This window comes from Perissodus microlepis, chromosome 15, assembly GCF_051167445.1.
Source record: "Perissodus microlepis isolate ML-2025 ecotype Zambia chromosome 15, ASM5116744v1, whole genome shotgun sequence".
NCBI classification, from domain to species: Eukaryota; Metazoa; Chordata; class Actinopteri; order Cichliformes; family Cichlidae; genus Perissodus; species Perissodus microlepis.
Window position 1 is genome coordinate 10,630,620 of NC_140475.1, and position 27,766 is coordinate 10,658,385.

Below are 27,766 nucleotides of genomic sequence, written 5' to 3' on the forward strand. Positions count from 1 at the left end.
CCCCTGGGCGCCTCCTGGGTGAGGTGTTCCAGGCATGTCCCACCGGGAGGAGGCCCCGGGGCAGACCCAGGACACGCTGGAGAGATTATATCTCTCGGCTGTGTGTTCCCCCGGATAAGGTGGAGGAGGTGGCTGGGGAGAGGGAGGTCTGGGCCTCTTTGCTTAGGCTGCTGCCCCCGCGACCCGGCCCCGGATAAGCGGAAGAAAATGGATGGATGGATGGACATCAGTAGTTTTCCAGGCTTTGAAGGTTTTCAAGGTTTATCTTTTGCCATTTGCTGCTTTTTCAGTCATTTTGAGTACAGTAATGTAGCTCAATGGTTTTTAAAGCCACTTAACACTAGTGTAACTGTGTGTGTGTGTGTGTGTGTGTGTGTGTGTGAAACCTGCATCCGGTCCTCCAGTACAATTTCAATTATATAGTGCCAAATCACAACAACTGTCACCTCAAGGCACTATGTAAGGTGAAGTAGAGATTCTACAATATTTGAGAGAAAAACCCAACACTCAGATTACCTCCTATGAGGCATTTGCAACAGTGGGAAGGAAAAACTCCCGTTTAACCAGGAGAAACCTGTGGCAGAACCAGGCCATCTGCCTAGACCAGTTAAGGATGAGTTCAGTCTGTCTGTCTACTGTTCACTGAAATGTCATCAGAAACGGTCTTTATGGAAGTTTGGCTGTCAAGAAGCAATTTCTAGGTAAGAGAAATTGGAAGAAAAGGCTCAGCTATGTCAAATTACCCACGAACTGGATTGGAAATGACTGGCAACTCTTCTGGCAAGAGAGGAGCTTTGAATGTCTTTCAAGAACCCTGGGGAAATATTTCTGAATACTACTTAAAGAAATGACAGGAAAGTTTGCCTAAGAGAGTTCAGATCGTGTATAATCACGTCTCTTGGTGGACCAGTTATATCATCATAACCTTTACAGTTTGTTTTACAGTTTTTGGGTTTTTGTTTTTTTTTAGCTATTCGTGTTTCCATCTCTCTCTTTCAGATGCTGACAGACAAGATGCAATCAACTTGTTCCTCCAAGTTTACCAGCCATCAGAGTTTAAGCCGCACCTTTGGGAGCTTCCCACAGACTTCTATCTGCATCATACAAGCACCATGGCCATCCCCCAAGACAGACGGAGGTAACAGATAACCCTAAACACACCAACCAAAAGATTACTGTGCTTGCTTTGCATGAACACAGACTGTCTTCAATGTTGAAGTTCATTTAAATGTTGGTGGATTTTTATAGGATTTGGATTGCACACTTTTTGCACATCCAAGTGTGCAAAACGTCCAGCTTTTTCTTGAGCTGGACAAGATTTTCAGAGCTTTGATCCTGAAAGTTTAATTATATGCAGCTATATGTTTCCTACTGGGTTGAGCTTTATGCTTTTACACCTGTGTCCATGTGCAAATTGGTATCTTATGCATTGGTTCTGAAAGCACAGGAATGCTAAACTTATGGAAGGAGATCCAGAGAAAACACAGGCAAATTAAGAACAAATTTTTAATGTTTCCACAGCATATGTGCAAAAATCAGTGCAGAGTGAGAAAAAACAACACAGAGTTTTGCGACTACACACTTTACTATTAGATTGTAGTTGCTTCAGACTTCAGACTTTGACTGTCAAAAAAGTGACCAATTTTATTTATTTATTTTTGTAGCTTTCACCTGTGAAGCTCTTACACAGTCCTTTCTTATGAGAAATAACCTATAAGAGATGCAACCCAAACATTAAATGAGGTATGCTCAAAATCCAGAAATCCAAAACCCCTACAAAGAGGAAAATGTATATATGCTGTAAGATAATCCTAAGAGGGTGATCAGTTTGATATAAATACTCATTAACAGCACAGAGAAAGACATTCAAAGCTGTTTTATTGCTTATCCTATCAATGACTTGAAGAAACAATTTTTGTGTGTGTGTGTGTGTGTGTGTGTTGACAAAATATCCATTAGATTTTAAATACGTTGCCATTTTTTAATGCATATTTTGAGATGTGAGGATCTGGCTGCTCCACGACCATGCTCACTGATCTCATGGAGAACAGTCTTAACACAGTAATTACTCTCCTTGTAATTATCCTAGTGGTAATTTAACACTGGCACTGACGTCTGTAGTATCTGGATATGATATAATTTCTATTGTAAGATCAAATCTGATCTTTAAGATAGAATATAACAGTCGTTGCTGTCAGTTTGTCTCGAGGTAATGTTAGGTTAGGCATTTTATTGGGGAGTCTATGATCGCTTCGGTGAAATCTGAAATCCTTTTATGTGAGATATTGTTAAATATAATTGAATATATGATAAGACAGGGCTACATACTAAGAAAATATCAATGATCTTTTTTCCTTGTATTTCTGTTTATGCGGTTGATTGTTTATTTTGTGTCTTCTTAGAACCACCATGCAGTACGTTAGCATGTCCGTATGACACATGTCTCTATAACCTGTTGTTTGTTCATGCAGGTGTCCTACAAATTTCACAATGTCAGTTTATCAATTGGTCTGTCCTAGTCATGATCCAGTAATGACTGCAATTCACTTCATGTTTTGACCCAGAGTGATTTTGTGCTTGTTATTTATGCGCGTAAGTGTGAGAGTGTATTCACTCTGGTTGCTTCATACTGTCTTCATGCTTACGTAAAAGCAGACCCAATTTTCTTTTTCAGGCCACGAATTTGTGTAGCCACAATGGGCCAAAGTAGCTCAGTCATTATTCCAAGAAATTAGCATGGCTGCAGCTAAATTCAATTCAGCTTCCACACTTTGTGCTTTTCCTCTCAAAGAGGAGTAAGAAGCACATCGCACGCTAAACCAGATCATCATAAGAGCGTTCGCTCAAATTGCTCACATTGAATAAAAGTCTAGGTGGTCCAGCCAGGCCAATTTTCCAAATGTAGGTTAAGTCCCAGAAGAGACTAATTCAGACTTTAGGTTGCGTTCACCTTCTCAAAAGTTTTAATATTTTAATGCTGTGTATCTTATTTGTTTGTAGCTATACACTCTGGTGGTCAGAGGGAGTCCTGTCCTACCTTCCTGTCCCCTATGATGAAGGTATTGTCAATGAATTTAATGGTTTTAATTGTAAGAAACAGAACCATTTATGAAACTGATTTGAATGACCAACCATCAATGGCTTTGTCTGTCATTGCTTACCATATTCCTTAGCCTAGCAGGAACTGTGTATTTGGTGGTAATTATTGTTGGTAAAAAATAAATGCAAAATAACTCTGCAGACCAATCTAGGGATTCAACAAACCTTATACTGATGTTGTAACTGACTTGTTTAAATATACACTATATTGCCAAATCATTGAGATCAAGTCTTCCAAACACTTTCATGGCCACAGGTAGGGCTGTTCGATACAACGATATATATCGGATGACGATATAAAAACGTCTATCGTTTCATTTTACGCTGTCGTTTGTTTCGTGGTGTCGCAAAATAAACTCTTTACGGCAATATTTTTTCATCGTTTTGATGGTCACTGTAGCGGCTATATTAATTTCCTAAAGTTCTCTCTTTCTCTTATATTTAATATAACCACACTACGGACGGACAAGCGCCTGTTTTTATGCGTTGTCGTTAGCAACAACAACGATAAAACCATTGCGTGTCCGCTTGTTTGTTTTCCACATAAACCTTTCACAATAAAGCTCAAGATCCTGTTGAGACTTTTCAAAATAAACTGAATCACACTATGCAGAGTATTGATGGATGAGAAGTAAAAAAGAGCCGTCAAGTGCTAAAAAATAAACCTTAGACTCAAACGTTAGAACAGGCTTTTCCCCGCAGCACGCCGTGTAATAAATACAAAGAAAACGGCGGCCGTTACAACTTATGTCTAAAAATATATAGTTTCACGCATCAGTTAAAACACTCGACTCCAGGTACACGACGCCCAGCTGGAAACACTTCACGCAAGTCGAGCTGCCCGAGATTCACAGAATTTATAGAAAATGTTAAATTTTTTGTGATTTATATCGTTATCGGGATGATAGATGTCTTATATCAGGATATGAAATTTTGGTCATATCGCACAACCCTAGCCACAGGTGTAAAAATCAAGCACCTAGGCATGCATTCTGCTTCTACAAACGCTTGTGAAAGAATGGGTTGGTCTCATGAGCTTGTCGAATTCCAGTGGTACTATGATAATATACCACCTGTGCAGAAAGTCCCAAGTTCTCTGGAGTGATGAATCTGTCTGGCAATCTGATGGAGGAGTCTGGGTTTGGTGGTTGCCACGAGAACGTGATCTGCGTGACTCCCTTGTGCCAAGTTTAAATTTTGATGGAGGGGGGATTATGATGTGGGGTTGTGTTTTTTAGGAATTGGGTTCAGTCCCTTAGTTCCAGTGAAAGGAAACTCTTAATGCTTCAAACCAAGACATTTTGGAAAATTTGATGCTCTCAACTTTGTGAGAACAGTTTGGGGATGACCCCTTCCTGTTCAAAGATAGCTGTGTATCAGAGTACAAAGCAAGGTCGATTAAAACACTGACTAGCAAGATAGGTGTTGAAGAACTCGAGGTGTCTCGCCTAAACCCAATAGAACACCTTTGGGATAAATTAGAGTGGAGAATCCGAGCTAAGCCTTCTAATCCAACACTAGTGTTTGACCCCACAAATGTGCTTCTGGAAGAATGGCAAAAAATTCCCATAAACGCACTCCAAAACCTTGTGGAAGAAGGGTGGGCTGATGTCATATCATATTAAACCCTGTGGATTAAGAATAGGATGTTATTCAATTCACAGGTGTATGATGGCAAATGAGCAAATCCTTTTGGCGATATAGTGTATTTTTGTGTTGAAAGTGTGTGGGTGAAGCGGTTGTAATTGTTATAAATATTTTTTTATTTTTTTTCTGTTCCTGTTTGGATGCAGTTCCCTGTGAGGAAAATATGAATAAGGTCAAAGTGAAGAGAATGAACCAGTTGGACGAGAGTATTGACATTTACGCGGAATTCTTCAAACCGTATGAACTTACCTCCTTTGATGACACGTTCTGCATTGCCATGACCAACTCTGCAAGGTGGATATACACATACAAAAGCAATGATTTTGGTAGTGACACATGTCTCTGATAAACAGTGTGTTCTGAATTTATTAGCTGTTGTTGTTATGCAGGATGTCGACTAATAGCTATTTTCTGATCATAAAGGGAATTTATGCCCAAAACAGTGGGAGTGGATCCAAACCCGTTCACAGTGCGCAAGCCAGAGGAAACGGGAAAATCAGTGCTGGGGTGAGTGTAGTACTACCATGTACACATCAACCTTTGTGTTGTAGCTTTTTTATTTAATACATGAAAAATAAATCAGCCCGATGTCACTGTGCCCTCATGCACACAGTTTTTTTTTAACCACAAGCAATGTTACACTTTTCCCCTATTTTTTGGTTTCAAAAAATATTTATATATTAATATATTTTCCAAATAAATATGTATGCACACAGGAAAAAATAGGATAATGCAAGTGCTCATGTGCTTTTAATTGTCCCTACATTAGCAAGACCCTTAAATATGAAATGCTTATTTTTGATTTGCTGTAGAAATAGAAATTAGAATCTACATGCTTAAGCATGCAATTGAAGTCCAGTTGTGTTCTGTGCTTCAGATAGCTTTCCCTGTACAAGCTAATCTAGATCCCCAAAAGCTGCTCTGTGTACCTGTTGCCATTTTTCTGTGAATAAGAATTGTGTTTCATAACTCTTATGCTTCATATCTGCTTTTTCTTGCTTGCTTTGGAAGGTTCTCCTCCTAATATTGCAGTCAGGTCTCTGTGTCTCTAACCTCTATAAATTGAAATCTCTGTCACAAACATTTGTTTTGTCATACTTACCTTTTTTTTTTCCTTCTAACCTAATAGATACAAAAGTTTCCTTTGTGCGAACAAGTTGTGCTTTTTGAAGAACGTGTTTCCAAAGTGATTTACGTAGGCCAGATTTACGTATCGCCACCTGTTTTAGTGGAAAAACGGTGTTTTAATGTTTTAATTGATTAAATGCCACTTTGTTTAATTTTATGAAATAAGCTTATGAACCATTGCAAACAGTTTGATTATTCAAAAAGCTTTTTGACTTCTGTCTTTATACTTTTTTACATATTCAAACATGTTTATTATAATCAGCTGATGATTGAAGAATGTAAATGTGCACATGCTGTTGGATAGCTCTTTGATGCAGGAAGGGCATCAAGTTGTATAAACTGTCCTTGGTATTTGTCTGAAATGAACAGGACTTATCATTTATGATCATTTGTTTTTACACTGGCGTATTTGTACCACATGTGTACTCGTGCATACATACATTTAGATATAACCCACCATGTCATTATGTTTTTGGCAGTACTGTTAGGATAAGTAACATGTGTAATCATCATCATCAGGATACCGAATGTGGATACGGAATTTTTCTCGATTTTCATGATTTTCTTTCTAAGAACTGAAGTTTTCTTTAATGGAAAGTGTTTTTTTAATAATCAATTTTGCCCAAACTGAAGTAAGTTACAGGATATTTTCTCATTAAAACAACTGAAAATAAAGTGCTTTTTTTACTGGAAAGAGAAACAGATGAATAACTAAAAATGAGTTGCTGTACATTCACCTATACCTGACACATTTTACCTTGGCAAACAAAAGCATTATTAATGTGAAATGTCAGCTGCTTAAATAATTTTCCAGCATGTTTATAACTTCACCATTTAACAGGACGTCAAGCCTTTACTCATTCAATCATTTCCATAGTGTTTAACGGCGTTGATCCTTTGCTCATACCAAGGCTGTTCCCTTGTGGCTGGCTCTGAGCTGTGGATAGTTTTAGATTAAGACACTCTGCCTTTGATAGCCCTTAAAATGTTCTTGTTCAGCTGGGTGAGTTTCCCATTAGGCTTGTCGTTCTGAACGTTTTCACAGTGGTCTCTCTACGATTTACTTCAGTGATCTGTGTCTCTTCACTCATTGAGGAGCTTCCACATGTGTGTGTGAGTGTTTGCAAATATTTGCCAATGCAGCTATACATGTTTAGTGCGTGCTTGAAATGGACTAGCTCATAGTTTAGGATGATTGCGTGGTCTCCAGTCTGAGCTGAGAATGATTGAAATCTTCTGGTTCCTGGTTGATTGATCAGTACATCTTAGAAGAAATCATTTGGTGTTTTGTTGTTGTTTGTTTTTTATTGTTTTTTGTTTGTATGTATGTTTGTTTTTTCCCCTGTGACATAGCAGAGGCTAAACTAATAATAACCAGTCTTTTAGGAAATCACATTTTGCTTTCATAGCTCATAGGTTTCATAGCATGACTATATTTACTAGTATGTAGAGGCATGCTTTGAGGGTCAGCTCTCTTTGCCATGACCAGTTCCTCAGCGGTTTTACGTTGGATTAGAAGAGCAAGCAGCTGATTGGCAGCAAATCTGTCAGCACATCTATTATTGCTATAACTAACATGTTTATTTTTAAGATCTGCTATTTTTGTTTTTTAAATTACTAGCTAAAAACAATGAAAATAAAAGTAAGAAACCATCGACGAACAGCATCTACATACAACTTATTTCACTTACTTTCTTTGGATGTGGTCGACATCTTAATTTTAAAAACGTAGAGATTCAAAAATGGGCAAACATGGGTTGTGTTTAAACAAACAAGCCCTTGGGAGAGGGGAGAAAGAAGTTTAGATGGATCACAAATGATCTCAAACAGATTCTGAAGTGAGTCACACACTCTGTTCTTGACAGAGGTAGAAAACACAGAGGGATAACATTTGCAGAATCCTCTGTATACAGAGATCATGGGCTCAAACTCGTACAGCCTTTGGGAACCATGAAGTCTGTTTCAGTTACATGTTTAGTCACATTTCTGCAGGGAGATGTTGTGGAAGAACATGGTGCCATTTCTGATCTGATGACTCATTAGACATGATAAAAATAATCGGGATTCTGCTGCTTGACTAAACTGTAAAATGTACAATACATGAACGATAGTTGTATGTGTTTATACATACGTTGATCTGTGTGCATGTGTGTGGATATTGGCAGCAGCAAGAGCAGTAAAGAGGAGACGATTCTCCAGAGGAAGACTGCAGCTAGCGCACCTCCTCCCCCGAGTGAGGAGGCCATATCTAGCACATCAGAGGATGACTCCGAGGAGGACCGTGAGGATGAGGGGACTGTATCTCAACGATCCACACCGATCAAACTGCTAACGGAGTCTGGAGAGAGTAGTCGCACCCAGGAGGTATGAACACACAAACACTGTCCTAACAAGGCAGATTCAAATCCCCAAATATATTAAAGGAAGCTATCAGATTTGAATTTGTGGATCTTATTAAATAAATTAAAAATAATTTCACTTCTGAGTGTAATTGTTTAACAAGGTAATATCCTCTAATAATTCAAGGATATGTTATGTTGTCTAAAGACCTGTTTAGGCTGGGTTGCTAACTGCTTATATTTTAGGCCTCAAATGCATTTTGCATTCCAGTATGAGTATGTCACCCTGGTTGTGTTCTCTCTCGCCCACCTCCCTTAAGTCTCCCAGAAGAAATTAGTTCTTTGTTTTGGTTTACGTCAGACGGAAGAGCAGACGTCACCTTAATCAGTGTCAGCGATAAAGCTGAGGCTCTAAATAGTGTTTGTTTCTTCTAATGCATTGAAGAAATGAATTGAGATAGTTGCACAGTTTCTTCTGTTGTATTATTGCTTACAAATCTACTGCTGCTACTACTCTGCTTGTCAAAGGAAAGAAATAAATCCTGCATAGTTCCATTTGTTTTTATTTTGGTTTTTCTGGTTCTGTGCACGTGTATTGTGATAGCGTGTAAACCTTTTTGATGTCCTTGATGGTCCCTTTGGGTGAGAATGTGGGGCATGTGCTTTGGGATTTTTGGCTGCTTTTAGAACATCAGGTGGTGAGAGGTCACCAGCGGGTTTCCGGCTTGCCTTAATTTTTTGATGACTGATTCGGTTCTCTTATTTGGTTTCTTGCCAAGGTAGATTTTAAGGTCCAAATCAGCTTTGAAAGTACATTAAAAGCCTAAAATCACACTAGAGTTAAAAAAAAAAATACAAGAGGCAGTGAGGAAGAATTTGTTTACCCAATGATTGCACTGAATTTTTTTGCCTGCAAGTAGTTGTGGCAACCGGCTAGTAACAAGAGGTTGAGTATGTTGCACTTTTGATTGTAAATGGATTTCATGGGTCACCTGGTGGGAGGCTACCTGTCTCCAAAAAGTCAGTCTGACTCAGTTTAACTGCAATCACTCTCAGGCAAATTGGTAACAGTTTTACAAATTCAAATCATTTTCAACACAAAGACAACACAATTGCAACTCGTCTGCTCAACGCATCTCTTTGCAATAGGCAACTCGACTCGGCTGGTTGCCAACAGGTTGTGTTCTAGTTTTATTCCTATATTAAGCAACTGCATTATTATTTGTGGAGGCATTTCTCTTCCCTTTCCAAATCTATGAGAAGACAGTAGGTGAGTGCGACTAGTTGTGGCTGTTTCAGTGACTGGTCCCCGTCAGTGAAAAAAACATTTCAAAGTAGGGCTGCCACGATTAGTCGACTAGTCACGATTACGTCGACTATCAAAGTCGTTTAATAGTCGACGCGTCGTTTGAAGCTTTGTAAGATCCCAAAAGGCGCAGGAATAAGTAGTAGGATTTAAGAGTGTAATAACGGACTGAAACAGAAGATGGCAGCACTGATTGTACAAGGATGCCAGCTGCCATTAAACCCCGAAGAAGAAGAAGTAGCTCTGTCCCAGAATTCATAGCGCAGCCCAGCTCACTTTCCAACAATGGCGGCAGCTAGTTAGTTTTAATATTACTCTTATTATTCTTTCTGGGTCACAAAATAAACGTTTAACATATTTTCAGGCGAGACTGTAACTGTGTAAACCTCAAATATCTGTTCAGTTTATCAAGACACCACATATTTTCAAAAGCGCTTCGACGTTTTCGGAGACGTCTGTTACCCACTAGCTCGATAGCTAGCCGGGGGCAAGGCTCACTAGAGCCCGTGAGAACACCGGACTCCCGGCAAATCGTTTTCAAACCCACCGCCATCTTTTGCTACTCAGGTTAAACATATATAAGTCCCTTAGATAACTTAAAAATGTTATCGTTTGGCTTTTTTTTAGTATTTTATTTGTTCCTGAGTAAATCGGTTTGGCTGAGATTAAAGTTTATAGTTTTTACACAGCTGAATAAACGTCAAGCAGACAACTGATTATCAGAAGTGTGAGATGCTCGAGAATTTACTCCGGTGTCCTGTTATATTTTAGATAGCAAGGAGTTTATTAAACTTCACCAAACAATCTGCAGATTTCATTAAAATTTAATAAACTATCATCTTGTCTTTATTTTTAGTTAGCACATACCTTAAACACTTAAAGCTGTAAGCTAATGATAGTTATATAAGAGCAGACGCATTGTGGTGCAATAAGCCGTATGTTTTACGTCCAATGGATGCATGATCTGATTAGTCGACTAATCGCAAAAATAATCAGTGACTAGTCGACTATCAAAAGAATTGTTTGTGGCAGCCCTATTTCAAAGTCGATGAAACTCCAAATTCAGTGCACACAGTCGCAATAGCTGTGGTCGCGCTGACGTCTCTAACCACTGTTCCTTAGTGTGACCACAGCATTGATGAATTTAAGGACATTAATCACTGCGGATAAGTACTGCGTCATCCTACCATGTAGCAAGAGAATTTGAGAGTGAGTAGAGCTTGCAGTGGATATTCTTAGAGATGCATTCATCCATTCATTTTCTTAACCATGTATCCAACTAAGACTGATGGCAGCTACAGCCTCTCCTGGCTGACACTGGGCAAGATCCATGCATACCAAATTAGGCAGAGCTGTAGACTTGCATGTAAGACCTTTTTAGGCCTAAAAGGAATATTTTCATTGAAAAAAATTCTCAATATGCGATTCTGATAAATGCTTTTGCTACTTTCTAAACAGACACATCAGTGTATAGTTCATCAAATGCAGTAAAATCTGCGTATGTGTGTAGATATTAGTAACGAACTTCTGACATGTCCTGTCTATATCGGTATCTGTTTCATGTCCCGGGGGACTGGATGCACGTTTTGACCCAGATTCCCTATAAGCACAGTGAGACCAAGAAGCACATTAATGAGCACAGGTAGAGTAGGTCAGTGTGTCAACAGGACTGATGCACCAGATAACTACATCCTCTTAAAATGTCTCAGTTTCTAAGAAATTACCTTTGGCATGCATGAAGGAGCCCCCAGTGATGTGTAAACTGTTGGTTTCAGAGTTATTATATTGCCTTTGCTACCGAAGCTGCTCACAGTCATCATGACATCATGACATGACATGAAAAAAAGACAAAACTAAAACAAACACTGTTGTGACAGTGATGTACACTGTCTTGTTGGTATATATGTATGATTTGTATCACCTTCATGTTTCCAAACCGATATCATGAGCAGCAGCTTTTACAGCCAGTGTTGCCAACTTAGCGACTTTGTCGCTATATTTAGCGAGTTTTCAGACCCCCTTAGCGACTTTTTTTCTAAAAAGCGCCTAGCGACAAATCTGGCGACTTTTTCTGGTATTATTGGAGACTTATTTATGACAACTTTTTGACGTGAAAACGCGTATCGCTCTTACTCTCAACAAGCAGCGGTGCTGCCTTGGGCACCTCACCCGTGCCAAAGCGCTCCCAGGCGGAGGATAGTCCTCCCCCAGCTGCTATCAGGACAGGAGACGTTCACACCTGTGCGTCCAAAAGGCAAATGAATCGCGCATGAGCGAAGCCACTGCTCCCGCACTGACTGTAACGCAGTCAGTTCTTTTACCGTTATGCTGTTTTGTGGATCACAAGGTTTAAAACTACTTATTAACACACACTCTCACACACAAAGTAACTCCACCAGAGTGCCAATTTGGGGTCACTTTTGCCGGTCCAGGCCCGGATAAAGGAGCAGGGTTGGAATTGTGACATTAAAAAACAATAATTGCTAAAAGAAATTTAATTTGTAGTTCTAAATAAATTCTAACTGCATTTACGACGTTTTTTACTCACTTTGTGTCTTCCAAGATGTTATTTCTCTCTCCAACAACGTAGGTTACAATTACATTAGCATGACCAATTATGCAAATTAGGCGATGACGTCATTTGGCGACTTCTAGCGACTTTTAGGACAACCAATAGCGATTTTCCTTACTGAGGAGTTGGCAACACTGTTTACAGCTGTGGCTCCAGCAAACATCAGCTGATACTAGAAATTAATTTTAAATAAATTATAACAACAGCTTATCAAGCTTGAACGTGCTGCTGTTGTTGTTTAGCGCAACATCTGCTGGTTTCCTGTTTCTGGCGCAAACAAGAGAGACAATCAGCTGATCATTGATCAGTTTCATGATTGAAGTAGCAACAGGAGAGGGAGGGAGGGAGAGAGAATGAGAGGAGAAGAGGCAGCTGTGCAATGTAAAGACAGAATAACTCCAGCTTTGTGTCTTTTTTTCATTCTAGCTGAAGTACGGGACGAATCGCGTTCCTTTTCCTCTCAATACGGATGTATTGTAGTTGGTCCAGCCCAGAGTTGATCATGACCAATTGGCTAATCCACCACCTTTCATTGTTTATACCGTTACAAAAACAAACAAACATAAAAATGAAAAATCATCATCGGCCCACCGGGCAAATGTCCGGTATGCCCAATGGCCTGTCCGGTATGCCCAATGGCCAGTCCAGCTATGCGGTCAGCTGGTGGTTAACAGGCATCTCCGAAAACGTTAGAGCACTTATGCAAATATGTGATGTCTTGATAAATCGAGCAGGTATTTGAAGTTTACACGGCACCATTCTCGCATGAAAATATCTTTAAAGTTTATTTTGTGACCCAGAAAGAGTAATATTTCAAACTCCACCACTCTGTGTTCCTCTGCCACTGCCTCGTTTGAGTTTTGGACGAAATGGATTCTGGGATATTGCATTTCGTCATTTCGAGCTGATTGGAGACCAGAACAACCAATCAGATATTTTTGCATCCAAGTCTGTGATTGGCTGGTTTTGTGGCACAAATATAACGGTGTACAGAAAGAGTTGAGCGCCCACAGGCAGAAATGTTGAGAGCGCGAGCAACACATTGCAAGCGAGCGCAAATGCAAAAACTGAGCGAGAGGGGCTGCTATTGTGTGTGTGGATAATAGCAAACACTGAAATACATTTTTTGCACGCAGCAATGAATTTTGTTCACTCAAATTCAGCTTTTCTTCGCTCAAAATAAATTTCTCCTCAAAATACAACACTTGCACCTGGAAACTTTTTTTACGTGCGCTCAATTTTTTTTTTACGTGCGCTCAGAATAGCGGCACAAAAATAACGCCATAGACATCAGTAGGAGTGTGTTGACTGCGTGCACCTTGTCCCACTGTCCTAACTTTTTAAAGATGTCTGATTGAAGCCACAATCTCAGGTGATTTGTTGGCTGTTGACTTAACAGTGTGATGTTCCTGAAGAGACGTGAATGTTTTATGGCTTGGTGATAAAGACATCTCTCCTGTGTGTGTGTGTGTGTGTGTGTGTGTGTGTGTGTGTGTGTGTGTTAGCTAGGGATGCCAGCATCTGTGCCATTTAGATTAGTTATTGATTTAGGAAATCTTCACATTAGTCTCAGCCTGGGCTTACTCCTGTTTTATAATTCACTAAAGGTCTTGGCACCTTAGACTGCTCTTGTAGAAAGTCCCAGCTGTCCTTGAGGTCTCATCGGTAGTCTCATTACATTTTTCATGTAATTGTCCTATTTGTGCAGCACAAAGCTTTGAATCTACAACATTGTTCTAACAACAAAAAGAAAAAGCACCTTTGCTTGATTTATCCGGGCAGTGGCACCGAGAAGGAGAAATATCTTGAAGGCATTTGGTCTTCAGAGTTGAAAGCAGAGGCACTCCCTCTTTCTCCATCCATCTATTTCTCCTCCTGATTTATGATGTATTTTCCTTGGGTTTCCTGCCTGTCTTCTCGTGGCCATGAGCAATGAGCTGGTCATGAATATTTTGGGCCGGACAGCTTGCTCACGTGTTGGGCGCACGCAGTCACTCTCGTGCATCTCGTGTCGCTGCCTGCAAGCCTGTCCCCGAGAATGGATTGCCAGGGTGCCAGCACAACACACAACTGTTGAAATATTTAAACATCGGATCATTACTACGTTTACCATGTAATTACACATGCTCATTTGGTATTCCACCTCGATTTGAGCGTGCATGTGCTCGGTAGATTTGCAGTGTGTTGCTGTACAAGCAGATATGCGCCTGCACAACACCCTCGCCTGTGTGCTGCACGTAGGTGTGTATGGTGCGGTTAGTGTTTTGCGAATCCCCGTGTAGTCTTTGAACAGGGCTCTGTGTATTATTGTGATCTTGTGTGTGTTCACAGCTGCTGTTTTCCTGGACATGGTTCTGGTAACACCCTGCGTAATTCTCCCCTCCCTGCAGCTCAGATCAATACAGTTACTGGGAAAATTGAAAGGTTTATGTTGCACATATTACTGCAATGTCAGAAAAGCGAGAGAACGGTGGCATAGCTGACTCCGTTCATGCAAATCCTGTATATGCTGTTACATAACAGGCTTTTACCTTTTCTGCAGAGACTATAGGCAGAGTAAAATGTAAAAATTCACCCCCACAAATCATAATTTGCCTAGAAAATGCTTTTTTTTTTATAGGACATTTTGAATAGTCAGGAAGGTTATACAGATATATCTGCTAAATCTTGTTAAAATATTGACATGTTAATCTGGTCTAAAACTAGCAGATGTTGGATTGGAACTCAAATTTTGAGAACAAAGATGTTTTACAGGATATGTTTTGTGTTTTCCACTTTTTAATCATTTATTTATCAAGATTAAAACGTGTTGCACAATTATGCAGCATCTACCATTTCAGCTGTTTCACCTTCCTTTTGATTCCTTTGGCAATTTTCAATTTCTTCAATAAAATAAATTAACTCGAGCATTGCCTGTTAATGGAGGGTACTCTGTTACAATTTTATTTTTTTTGTATTTACACAGCGCCACTTGATAGCAACAATCATCTTAATATGTGTTATATTGTAAAGAAAAGACTCTACAATAAATTAATGATGAGTGTTTATAATTGTATTTTAAGGCTTACAGTTCTAAATTAAAGTTTCTGTTTAGTTTTTTTTAAATTAAGTGTCACATTTGAAATGCCCCGTTGCCTCACAGTTTAATTCTTCTCCGATCTGTCAGCTTGAACCAGTTTGACCTTTTTATTATGGTCTCCTGTTTTATTATGATTATTATATCCCAACAGACACTGAACACTGTGTGACAGATCCCCAGGAGGGCATGTCCCTAAGCACGAAAGAACATGAAAGCACCTTACCAGACACCAACAATCAAATTACTTTTGAAGTTGCTAAGATTAACCTCCTTGCGCCATCCTAATTACTGAATCTGTTGGGGAGAAGCAGCTGAACCTGATGACCTTGTCTGTATGGTTTTATAGTTATAAGTCGACTAGCTTACTTCTTTTTTTTTTTTTTTTTTTTTGCGGTCATTTAAAAGCCATGATTAAACTTTTATGTAACTGTTTTTTAAATATTTTTTCTATCTTGTTCACATGCGTAAGTATGTTTTTGTGTCTCTCTTCACATTTTCAGGAGGTTTATCAGCAGCACATGGCAAAGGAGCCTTATGGACTCAATCTGGCTGAGTTTCCCTCTGAAGATGACCTACTCATTTACCAAAGGTAAATCTGAGCTACTAATTACATACAAGGGATGAAAACTATAACAATATGTAATAACATATTCAGTAGTCATCATATCATAGATACTGGCCCACAATTTCACTCACGCAATCTCAGCAATATTACTTTAAATTTAAAGATGGCCATCCATCCATCAAAGAACCTGTTGACATAACATTTAAGCAAACTGGGTAATCTTTATTTTTCCCACTCAAAGACCTTTGGCTATACAAAATAGCTTCGTTGCCTGAACTTAATCACCTCTTCCTTCTTTTGACTGCTTCCTTTAGCGGTTGCCACAGTGGATCATCTTCCTTTATCTCACCCCAACTCTAGCATCCTCCTCTGTCACACCCTCTGTGTGTCCTCTTTTGCTACATACATGAACCTCCTCTGAGGTTTTCCTCTTTTTCTACCGCTTGGCAGCTCCATCTTCAACATCCTTTGTACACTATATCTGCTATCCCTCCTCTGCACATGTCTGACCATCTCAGCCTTTTCTCTCTAATTTTGTCACCAAACTGCTCAACCTGAACTGTCTCTCTGACGTACTCATATCTGATCTCATCCATCCCGTCACTCCCAGTGAAAAACTTCACATCCTCATTGCCTGAACCTAACCTCTTAATGACAGTGAAAGCAAAAAAACAATGCAAATGAAAATTAAGACAAAAGCACCAGCACACATCCAAATACTCCCACTGCAGGTGCATCAAGGCGCTGAGTATTTGGAGTTGATGAGAATGCACTTTTTCACACTGAACGACTGTGTCCTTTTGGACTATAGTGTAGTGGTGTCGTCGAACTGGAAAGATTGCGTCAGGAATATTATTCTGAAGTGCCAGTCTTGTAAACTGGACATGACAGGAATACAAGGAGAAAATTCCATTACATTGTCACTTAGAGTTGGGGGAAACAGATTCAATTTTGGTGGTCAAAATATGTGACTTCCAAAGAAATTGTATATTTATAAGATAAATATTAGAAATAATATTTATAATAAAACTTTTGCACATAGCTAGTAAGCCAAAATTATGAAATAATGGCCTTTTAAGTCCAAAAAGTCTAATATTTAAGTTTCTCAAGAAAGAAATTGTGACCACATTTCAGATTTTTTTGGGAGGGGGTGAATTGATTTTTGTGGCACTAATTTTTACTGCCCACCTGTTAATTTCATTTAACCTTCTACAACCTGGCGTCCACATGTGTGGACATCACATTTTGGGATGTCTAGACGAAAACACTTAATTTTTCTCTACAAGGGCCTGATATCCACTTACGAGGACATTATACTGCCACTGTTAAAACCAGTGTCCTCAAACGTGGATCTCATTTGTCTCAGAAACAAAAATTAGGTTAAAAAAAATCTGGTAATTCTTTGTTTTTACATTCATCAGGTCCCAATCAACTCAAATAGCCAAGAAATTTTTAAAATGCATGCCATGAAAGACTTCGGGTCTTAGGAGGCTAATGTTTATATTAAAAGATTGAGCTGCAAATCTGGACTGCGTAATGAAATGAAAATGTTTCCATTAGTCCATTAATGCTTCAGTCACACTAAGAAAAACTGTGGTTGAAGATACAATTATTGCTATTCGGAGTCTCTTTGCCTCTGAAATGTTTTTTTTCCAAAGTTTTGGTGCATCAAGACAGCAATAAGATGGCAATAAAATGCCAATAAGACAGAGAGAGTATTCTGTCATTCTGCTATCAGTCTGCAAGTGAAAGGGGTCATGTTTGCATCTGCAGTCTGCGAGTTACTGAATTCCTCAACAAATAGTGATGTAGTTGCTGTAGGATGGCGATTTAACTGTAAAAAGACTTAAGTGCTCGGCAGCCCTGCTTTCATTTAGGAATATAAGCAGTTGAGTCAGTTCCCACATTGCAAAGAGACTAGTAGCCAACATCAGCACAGACTACCTCAGATGGGTTGTACCATGGTGATAATCTGTGTGTATATATTAAACAACAATTATTTGCAAATCTTTGATAATCTGAGAGCGACTGCAGTCAGTCAAGCTGGGCTGTGATTGTTTGGAGACAGATTGTCTCCCATTAGGGGACGTGTTTAATCATAAAATCATGATTCAAACCTTCAAACTTTAGTTACTGATACTACAATCAGTGCCCGATTGAAGGGTTTGGGGTCGTCACGTGGGTCATATGGCCTTCAAATAGTTTTTTTTTTTAACTTCCTACCTTTTAGAAATGCATCTCAAACTTCTGTTCTTTTATAGCTCTATGCCACGGCTAGCAATTGTTGCTACCTTTCAGAATGACCATGAGCCTCCATGATCCGCCATTGCTATAAAAATGAAAAAATGGTCCATTGAAGTGAACGGAGTCTTCCATTCAACGACTCTGGTTGCAAGAAGGTTGCTGTCCTAGTTTTATTCTAGTCATAAGATGACTAAGCACTGCTGGAATGTTAAAGTGAAAAGGTTTAGCTTCCTAATTTACTATTTTAGTGTCAACGACAGACATTCAGGTCAAATGTCAAAGTATTGGACAATCTGATATTTTCACCTGCGGATGCTGCTCAATAAAAGTAGTAAAATCTATGAAGTCTACTTTATCCTGAATGAGGCACTTAATATTATCAGTCAGCCTGACACAAACCAATTAATAGATTTATGATTTGTTCTACAGCTCTCTTTATAGTCTATATCCCGGGGATTTTTTGCGTCACGTTGAAGCAAACGCCTGTAAATGAAAGAACTCCAGCCTTATTTTATGATTACCTCTCCCAGAAAAAAAATATTACATTTTTTCACATTATTTTTATTGACAGTGCACGCAGTGTTCAAGACACAGGGGCAGAACAGGCAGTCACCCCTTCAGGGTGATATGGGTCATCCTGCCTGTTCTGCCCCTGTGTCTCACGTTAACTTTTATCGAGTGGAAAAAAAGTTAGCTTGTTTATATTATGCTAACATAGCTGTGTCGCTAGCAGTCACGTAGCACATCATTATATACCAGCTAGCCAAACTTCAGTAACCCTACAAACGTCACTGCTGTTTAGTTTTTTGTCTTCATTTATGTTGGAAGTGATAACAGAGCTGTACGTTTTAATTTGTTTCCAAAACCCCGCAGTCAGGACATGCTATATTGTATTTAGATAGAAGCTCTAGAGCTAACTTCCTGCTAACTTCTAACTCCGTTAAATGTCATAAATTCCGTTTTCATGGATGCCTGGATGTTAAACTCAGTTGTTACACCTGGTAGAGCAGAACGCTGATCATTTTATTAAAGATGAAAGACTTTAGACAGTTTTTCAACTCTCAGTAATGCCATGGTGATCGTTTGATATATGGACCTGCAGCGGAGTTTAGGCCCAGACACGGCTAGTGACGTCAGACTTAACGACCGGATAGAGAAATGCAATGTAGAAATGAAAACAAAAAAAAGCTTGAATAGATCAGAATGACATGGAAAAATCAAACATTTGAATGTCATAAACATCATGAATCAGTCTCACACACACCAACACACTGAAACTGATGCATACACTTAAAATACAGCATATGCATTACATAGAAATGCGGCATTGGTCAAGAATGTATGAGCAATTTCTAATGAGTTAGGTAGTTAACGTAACAATAAATAATGGTCCTGACATTTAGTTGTTACCAAAACATTTATTTATTTTAACATCTTCACTGACTTAGGTCTGTATTCTGTCTCATCGCACTTCGATGGCAGTCACATTTATACTGGGTGACTAAAGCAGGGGAGTAAACCTTAAAAAAAACACACACAATTCAAATTGTGGTGAAGAATGTTGTTCATATTCTCCTACTACAGTGGCACATAATGAGAATGAAATTGCATTCATTATTGAAGCTGGAAGTTTAAACTGCTCCAAAGATGGTGGCTGCAGCCAGTGCTCTGCTAATCAATGCATCAATATTAAAAATCATAAGCAACAGCCAGAGGGGGACTCTCAGCAGTTGCATATTATTGAGTCTTTGTGAGAGAAAAATGAGCTACAGGGAAATTTGTGATTTGATGATGGTGAGATCTAAATATTAGAGATCTCAGAAGACATGCTGAACACTGAAGACAGTATGAAGCCTTAAATTGAAAGCATTCGGTAGAGCCATAACGACCCTATTACAGATTAGGGTTATTTGGATCGTTCCAGTCACGATGAAGAGGGCAGAAGCATTTATAAGCAATGCACACCTACACTACTGGCTTATTTGGCAGAAATATCATTCATTGTCTGTATTATGTTTTGTATTTTCCTGCAGGTTTGCTCACTTGGGTGAGAGCCAGCACAGAGTGGAGAGAACTGAACACATAAACCCAGCAAACATCATCTGTCTGTGAGTAAAACATATTAATAGAAAAAAAGGGGGAAAAAGCCACATGTACTCAAACTCAATAAACCTGGCTCACGTGTAATGTATGGTATTGTATTCTTGGTTTGCAGTTATAAATTACCCCTTTTATAAAGCACTCAACATTTTCACTAGCCTTGGGAGAAGGATTGCACTACTAAGTGGTCTCAGTCGAGGCTTCTAGCTGCGCACTGTTTAATTGTCATATATTTCTTCACTTCTTTGCATACACGCTATTTCCCAGATAGTCCACTCTTTACCGTAGATGGTGTTTGTTTGGTTTTTTTCCCTTTTTTTTATCCCTCAGCCAGATTCAAAGTTCAACCACACGTGTGATGGCAATGTGCAGCCATGGAAACGCACAAGATGTTTTTGTCGTGCTGTCTTTTGAGCTGTAAGGCATGCATGCACACACACCTGTGCAAACACATAAATCAGTTTAGAAACAAATTCCTCCTCTACATGCACTTGTGATTTTCTTACATGATGGCTTCTTATATCAACATTCATACCTGCTAGGTTTTGTCTTCTTGCGAAAGTGCAAAAAACTTGTTTGAACATTTAAACTTATTGATGGTCCTTGCACACCTCCAGTTTTTAGTCTGTTTAAATCGAACTCTGGTGCAGTCCGTTTGTGCTGATTTGAACGCTGTAATCGCATGTAGGTGCGAGCCAAAACAACCACACTAAGACCCTTTGGAGGAGGGGGCCCCTGTGTGGTCCCAAATGAACTCCAGAGCAGTCTGTGATTCCGTGAACTTGATTTGACCCCTTTCCAAACCTACTACCAGGTGCACATTGCAAGTTTGAGCTAAAAAAAAAAACTTCCTGTAGCTACATGTGCTTTGTGTTCTGGGATGCAACAAGGCACAATCGATGTGCTGGGGTCTGTATCCATTAGCAACCATCTGTGACATGAGCAGGAATTCTTCATTTTCTGCAGTAGATCAGAACACAGCACCTTCTTACTGTATTTACTGCTCGCACCCTAGACATATCTGTCCAATAAGCAGACTGAATATTCTGTAATGATACATTTTGGTTTGCTTGCAGTTCACTTGGATTTTTTCCTGTGTGTAAAGAAACCAAATCATGTGGAAAAGCTACAGCTTTACAACCCCCTAAAATTACTTACTCATTTTGAATCAAGTAAATACTAATTTTTTTGTCCTGGCAAGAGTAACTATAAATAACTGCCGCACTCGCCTTCCCAATTTCTGCCTATAACAAATCTCCATTAGTTCAGCACCCAAAGCCTCCCAAAGCAGAAATCACAGATTGATGTTTTTAATCATGTTTTTATGGATTATACAAACGAGATATGACTTGTTAATTTGTGACGATTGGCAGGCAGAGTCCATACTAACTCGCAGTTGGCTCTAAGACACGGTTTATTTTAGAGATTTCAAATTTTACATATTTAGAAGTTTTGATGGAGAAGTACAGAGATGATCAGAAAGAGCTGTAATGTGTCGTTTTGGAAAGCATGTGAAAGGATTTTATAGGATACCAAGAGAAGAGCTATGGTACTGTATGAGGAAGCATGTGATGAAATATTTAATTGTGGTGCAGGACACTGAACCCCTTCTTGGCAGTGGTCATGGACAGCCTGGCAGATGAGGTCAGGCAGGAGTCACTGTCGACTGTGATGTTTGCAGACGACATTGTGATTTGCAGTGAGATTAGGGAGGGAGGTGGAGGGAGCTCCTTGCAGTTGTAGTAAGGTAGTGAGTTTAAATATCTGGAAGGAGAGGTAGTAAAGATGAATGAGTCAGCTGTCTAACAGACACAAGAGAGGTGAAAAATAGATTGCAGGCAGCAAGGAGGGGATGGGATATCACCGCTCCCATGATTTGAATTTCAAAAGTAATTTGTAACAGAAGGGTAGTAGTGAAAGTAAACAGAAGGTTTGTAAGATGTTAGCAAGACCTGCTATGATATGTCATTGACAAAAAAGACAGGGGGACAGATGGAGGTGCCTGAGTTGAAGAGTGGCTAAGATTTTCGTTGGGAGTGATCAGGATGGACACGATGAGGTGGTAGGGAGACAAAACTGGAGGGAGAAGGTTGAGATGGCTCAGGAGTGCGTAGAGGAGCAACAATGGATATATTGGTCAAAAGATAGTGAAAGAAAAGAGGAAGACCACAGAGAAAGGTGTACCAGTTGGTCATCACTTCACTTTCCCAAGGGTAAAACCTCACTTCAGGAAAATAAAAAAAACACTTTGAGACACATTGATTATTAAGCAAATGTTCCTGAAGGGAAAATGGCTTAGAGACAGCATTAGAGGGAATTGGTAGTGGTTGTGTTGTTCAACAGACATTATAGAAATGATACCCTTTTACAGAATGAAAAACTGCAAAAGTAGGATAAAAATTTCATGAATTAGTTTTCTTTCCCTTGTCATGTTTGAATGCATGGGTGAGAGGTGAGGAAGGTATTCACTTTCAATCAGTTTTCTAAGAAGACCATGAATGCGACTCGTTATCATTGCCAGTAATTTCCTAGAAAACCAGATCGGTTGTCATTTGGATCGACTAAGTTTGATGGTCATGTGGAACTGAAGAGGATAAGGACAAGAAAAGGTCACTTAGAGGAAGACTGACAGAGGCTGACAAAGACACAGTGGGGACATGTAATCAACTTGGAGGAGGAAAATTCAAGGATGATGAAAGACATGCCTCTGATGTGTTTCTAGTATTTCTTTGGTGTGTGAACCATTTTTAAATGTGAAAGTTTCTTGTATGTATCCCTTCTTATAGAACAGGAGAAAATTTGTAATTTATCTTACAAAAGTGGCAAAAGTATCAATATTTTCTTTTAGGAAATCTCCATCAGCAGGGAATCAAACCTTTTCATCCACGTTATCTTTCTCTCTGGCCTTTCAGTAGTCCATCCAGCCATTGTTGTCATCCTCGTGTCAGGCCCGCAGGGTGCTACAGGTGTGTCTGTTGTTGTGCAACAGTGCTAAGATGTTACAGCACCCCAAACGTGTTGTCACTGTTAGAAGCCTTTTAGAGTGTCACCTCCCTCTATGTTCCTCTATTGATCCATCAGGCTCAGCCAAAGATGACTCAAGTGACGGAGATAAAAATGGAAAAGAAATTAATACTGTAGCCCATTCCTGTTGAGAAACATCAGTGAGGTGTAGAGATTAATGGCCCTCTTTTCTTCCTCTGCTCTCCTCTCACCCCAGCTGGTTAGGACAGATGGCCGCCCACCATGAATCTGGTTTCTAAGGTTTCTTCCCATTAAAATGAACTTTTCGGCACCACCGGGGCAAGTGTTGACTCATGGGAAGATTGTTTGATTTCTCTCTTCAGTATTTGAAGGTCTTGACCTTAAGACCTGACTGTACTCCGTTGCAAATACGAACACGGACAGCTGGGGGCTCAATGGCCGAGTAATCATTCCTTTTACACTACATTCAAGTTCGCCGCCTGAGGTGTATGCATCGTTGGTGCGCTGTAAATCCTCCACAGACAAATCCACGTGGTGTAAACAAACAATAGGCTGGCACGTGGATATCTGTATGGACCTTCACGCTGATGATGAAATTTATATCACTTGGACTGTAGCAGACTCATGTGGAAGGTATAATTGAGGCTTTACTATGCTCTAAAATAAGTTGTCTTATAATATGGCAAATGTAATGTACAAATTACAGACATTAAACAGTTTATACAGTAATAGTAAGCTCAACAGGCCAGAAGATGAAGTTTGAAATATTTGAAAACACAAACATATTTACTTGAAATGTTTTCAGTGTTGCTCACGTGGTTTGTAGTAGTTTGTAGACACATTATACGTCTGCTTTATATTTTGTGTATAGGAAGAACAAGAAAGAAAGAAGTAAAAATTATTTTTATGGGTAAAAAAAGGTCTGCTTCTAATAAAAATTAACAAATATTGTCAATACTGTTAAAGTTTGAAAATAGCCAAATTGTGCCCCATGTTTCCAGCTCTGTACACGCAACTAATCAAATTTCTTGCTTGTTTAACTAATGTCAGCATGATTCATGTGACAATGTATTAGGGCTAGTGAAAGTTTAAAAAAATATTTTCAAGATGACAGTTTTACAAGGAAATAATTGCAAATTTAAGAGGATAAAAGTGACAAATTTACTAAAAAAACTTAAATTTAAAAGGAAAATATATCTGAAAAATATACCAGGGTCAGTAATCAATATTGCTTCACTTTTCATTATTAAGTTAGAAAGAAATGCACATATTTAAACTGCCAACATCAATATCTCATAAGAACTTTATTTGAACACCAGCACCACCTCTTTATAGTCGTATTAAGTCACACTGCAAACTGTGAAGTTCATTTTCAATCAAACAAACTGTCCTCTAACCTCTACTAACAGCACTGATTTCTTTGTGTAGCAGGCTGTGAAACAAGTGAGACTTGCTGGAGTCAGATCTCTCCAGCAAGTCTCAGGTGTGTGTGTATGTGTGTGTGTGTGTGTGTGTGTGTGTGTGTGTGTGTGTAAAATCCACTCAAAGTTCTGATGAATCTGTGCCACAGGAATCACTCCTCCTGCTGCATTGGTCAGATTTTAATCAAACTTACACACAGTAATCATCACGGGGCTTTTCGCCCAGATTGCGCTAAAGGTCACGGTCATATTTGTTATTTTATGGGCAATAAACAGTGAATTGTAACGGATTGCGGTTTCTCAGTTTATGATGAATGAATGCATCAGTCAGTAGTTTTCATTTTCAGCATTTTGTAATAAAAAGCCCCAAAACAAAACAAAAATGCTATTTGATTTCTCAACTTGGCCTAGAGATATTTTTTATCTTCAGCACTACTGACTAGTCTGTGTAATTAAGGATTCTTACACAGCAGCCTTGGGGGGGGGGGGGTTGTAGCCATATACTCTATGGCTACAACGTCCTCCACAGCTCATAATTTATCTCAAGGCTTCTGAGAGCCTCCGCTGTGCCTTTCAAAACAGCCCATCATGAGGCAGGTGCCATTTGAAATGCAGCCATGTGTCTAAACAGCCTCTCACTCAGGCCTCAGCTGTTGCTAACTGAATAGATGACTTGACAAGCACGCAGTTGATAATTCACCCAGAAGATGGTAAGACATGCTTTAAAATCTAGTTTTTGGAAAATATGAGTAATACTGCTGTGAAAGCAGTCATCTTCACCCTCCTCGTGTTGTTTCCACCTCTCAGCAGCAGTTTACAGTCTTTTGTTGGCTCAAACAAACTCCTTTCCACCTCTTGTTTTTGCCGTGTCTTAAGCCACGTGATTTGCCTAAAGTTAATGTATATGGTGATACACCAATCACACATGCTTCTCTCCCATTTTTCTTTTCCTTCTCTCTTAGAGAGCCAGTGTCCTGCTTCCCAGAGGACAGCATCTACGCAGTTTTACCTCCACAGGTGGGCAAAAACAGCCAGGAGGTATTTGAGGGCCATGTGATGACCGGTCAGGGCCAGGTGAGGCCGTTATGCAGAGAGGACACGTTGATGTACAGGGAATACATCAAAAACAGATATATGTGAGACACGGATAATACAGACTGGATCTCTGTTACCAGTGTGAATGGGAAGCACGATCAGCTGCTGAAGATGTTTCGTCGTCATTAATCATGTTTGCTACTACAAACAAATGCAAAATAAAATGTTCTTCTATTTGAAATTGATGTGGGGTTTTTTCTATGGTAAAGGCTGTAAAAAACAAAGATAACAGTGCATGAGAACTCCGCATGGCCTGTACTTGAACTGAATTACATCTGAAGAAAGTTTTTTTTTCTTTATAAAAGTTTTTTTTATTTTTTGCGTTCCACAAGCGTCGTTCAAAATTGAAATACTTTGAATTTTAGATTTATCATTCAAAACTGTGCACACATTAAACTGCATCACAGACTGGAGTTCAGGGGTTTGAAAGAGTCAGGCACTTACAAGCCAGTCGTTATAGTCTGTGAGGTCAGGACACGTTCATGTCCTTGTCTTTCCTTTGAGGTTTTTTTTCTCTTTTTTTTATTTCTTCAGCAACCTGGAAATTTCTCCTCCTCAGATGTGTTGCATTCCTTTTGTTAAACAGTTTAAGCTTTACCATTTTTAAAGTGCCTTTTGAGATTTTTTTTGCATTATTTAAAAATAGGGGGCGTTTGTCCTGTATTGAAGAGTGCACTGGTTAATTTAAATAAACTGTCTTCTTTTGTTGTTAATGGTCTGTACAGAAAAACGTAGCAGTGATAGCTTGATATTTGATTTGTTTTTGGTTTTTTCAAACCTTGCCACCAGTTTACAAAGTCACACACTAATTTATGTTGCATAAATGCTCAGATCAGATAATCATTGTGTACGTTAGTTCTACAATAAAATTGTATTTAGTAACAAAGTAACAGTGTGACAGAATGTTATTTGAGTTTTGGGTTGTTGTTTTTTTTACTTTTCCACTTTTTCTATTGGATGCCAGAGCTTTTATTGCAATCTTACTTCACTCTTTGTACAGGTAGAAACAACAGTGCCATACAAGTTGTTTTGAACAATTGTTTTTTGAGAAGGTCTTTTAAAATCCTCTTTTTGACATTGGTTACATATTCACTCATTTTCAGGTTAGTCTATGCACCTGACTGCTTTCATCATTCAAGCCTTCATCATTCAAATCAAATAATTCAAATACCAAAGATAACAGTTTGGGTTTCAATTCCCAAAGAACTATTATATGAAGACTTTGCATATAGGTATGCCAAATTACACAAGAACTGGACTGAAAATCTGTAACAACAGGTCTTATGGAGTGATGAAAAATTTCAAAGAGATCCAAATTTTAAACTTTTGGTTCAAACCATGGGTCGTGTGTCAGGAGAGGTATAACATGAGTGTCTACAGCCATCTGTAAAACATAGTGGGGGCTCTGTAACAGTTTGGGGTTGCATTTCCGTCAGTGGTGTTGGAGCATATGATAAAGAAATGATGGGTGGCTCAACACTTTTGCACAGTACTGTAATGCTTGCTGCTTTCACGTGGCCTTTTATAAGTGTTCCTACTCTCCTGTAGTGACTTCTTCTTGGTTCTTTTTCCCCCCCATCTTGCACCTCCTTTGCCATTTTTTCTGTCTCACGCTTGTTTTCACTCTCTGCTCACACTCTTTTAGCGCTCGGCCTTTGACTGCGGGTGTCAAAAAAAAATGGCAAATGTGATGAAGGACGGCTTCCCAGCAATGCACATACACATTCAGTAAATGTACTGACTGGCCACTGGTCTCAGCATCACTGCCTCGTGAGTCTGTGAATAGGGGAGGAGGTGCCGGCTGTCTCAGCATGTGATGTGACAAAGAAAGCAGAGGAAATAAAGGCGAAAAATGTTTTCTTCTATATTTTAAGAAATAAACGAGGAGGAGAAGGAGAGGAAGGATGTATCTTCAGTATCTGCACACCTTGCACGGGTGCACTGGGAATTGTTAAATATGTGCTATAAATATCCATGATACAGTCCGATGATGACACATCCCACCTTGCAGCAGACTCTTGGAGTCTTTTCATATTGTTGGTGGTTGTCTTCACGAGACCACAAGAGGGACATGAGGGAGGCCTTGTCCTTACCTGCAATGCTACAGTGTCACTGGGTTTTGCTAAGAATAACAGCTGTGTAAAGTTTATTTTAAAAAGTGTTCATGCTTTGTTCGTTTTTTTTAT

At 39.3% G+C, this 27,766-nt stretch overlaps 1 protein-coding gene across 2 annotated transcripts in view; it reads left to right on the plus strand.

Moving 5' to 3' along the window:
* Window positions 1–27,740, plus strand: part of fig4a (FIG4 phosphoinositide 5-phosphatase a) — a 62,316-nt gene extending 34,576 nt beyond the window's left edge. Inside the window, exons 17-24 of one of the 2 annotated variants that reach the window (XM_084952144.1) lie at window positions 1,000–1,138; window positions 3,001–3,059; window positions 4,893–5,040; window positions 5,170–5,253; window positions 8,040–8,238; window positions 15,671–15,759; window positions 20,013–20,087; window positions 25,448–27,740. In XM_084952144.1, coding sequence (XP_084808270.1) covers window positions 1,000–1,138; window positions 3,001–3,059; window positions 4,893–5,040; window positions 5,170–5,253; window positions 8,040–8,238; window positions 15,671–15,759; window positions 20,013–20,087; window positions 25,448–25,625 — 971 coding nt within the window. In that variant the 3' untranslated portion in view covers window positions 25,626–27,740. The remainder of the gene's footprint in view (window positions 1–999; window positions 1,139–3,000; window positions 3,060–4,892; window positions 5,041–5,169; window positions 5,254–8,039; window positions 8,239–15,670; window positions 15,760–20,012; window positions 20,088–25,447) is intronic. The other variant, XM_084952145.1, reaches the window with a different exon arrangement.
* The last annotated feature ends 26 nt before the right edge of the window (window positions 27,741–27,766 follow it).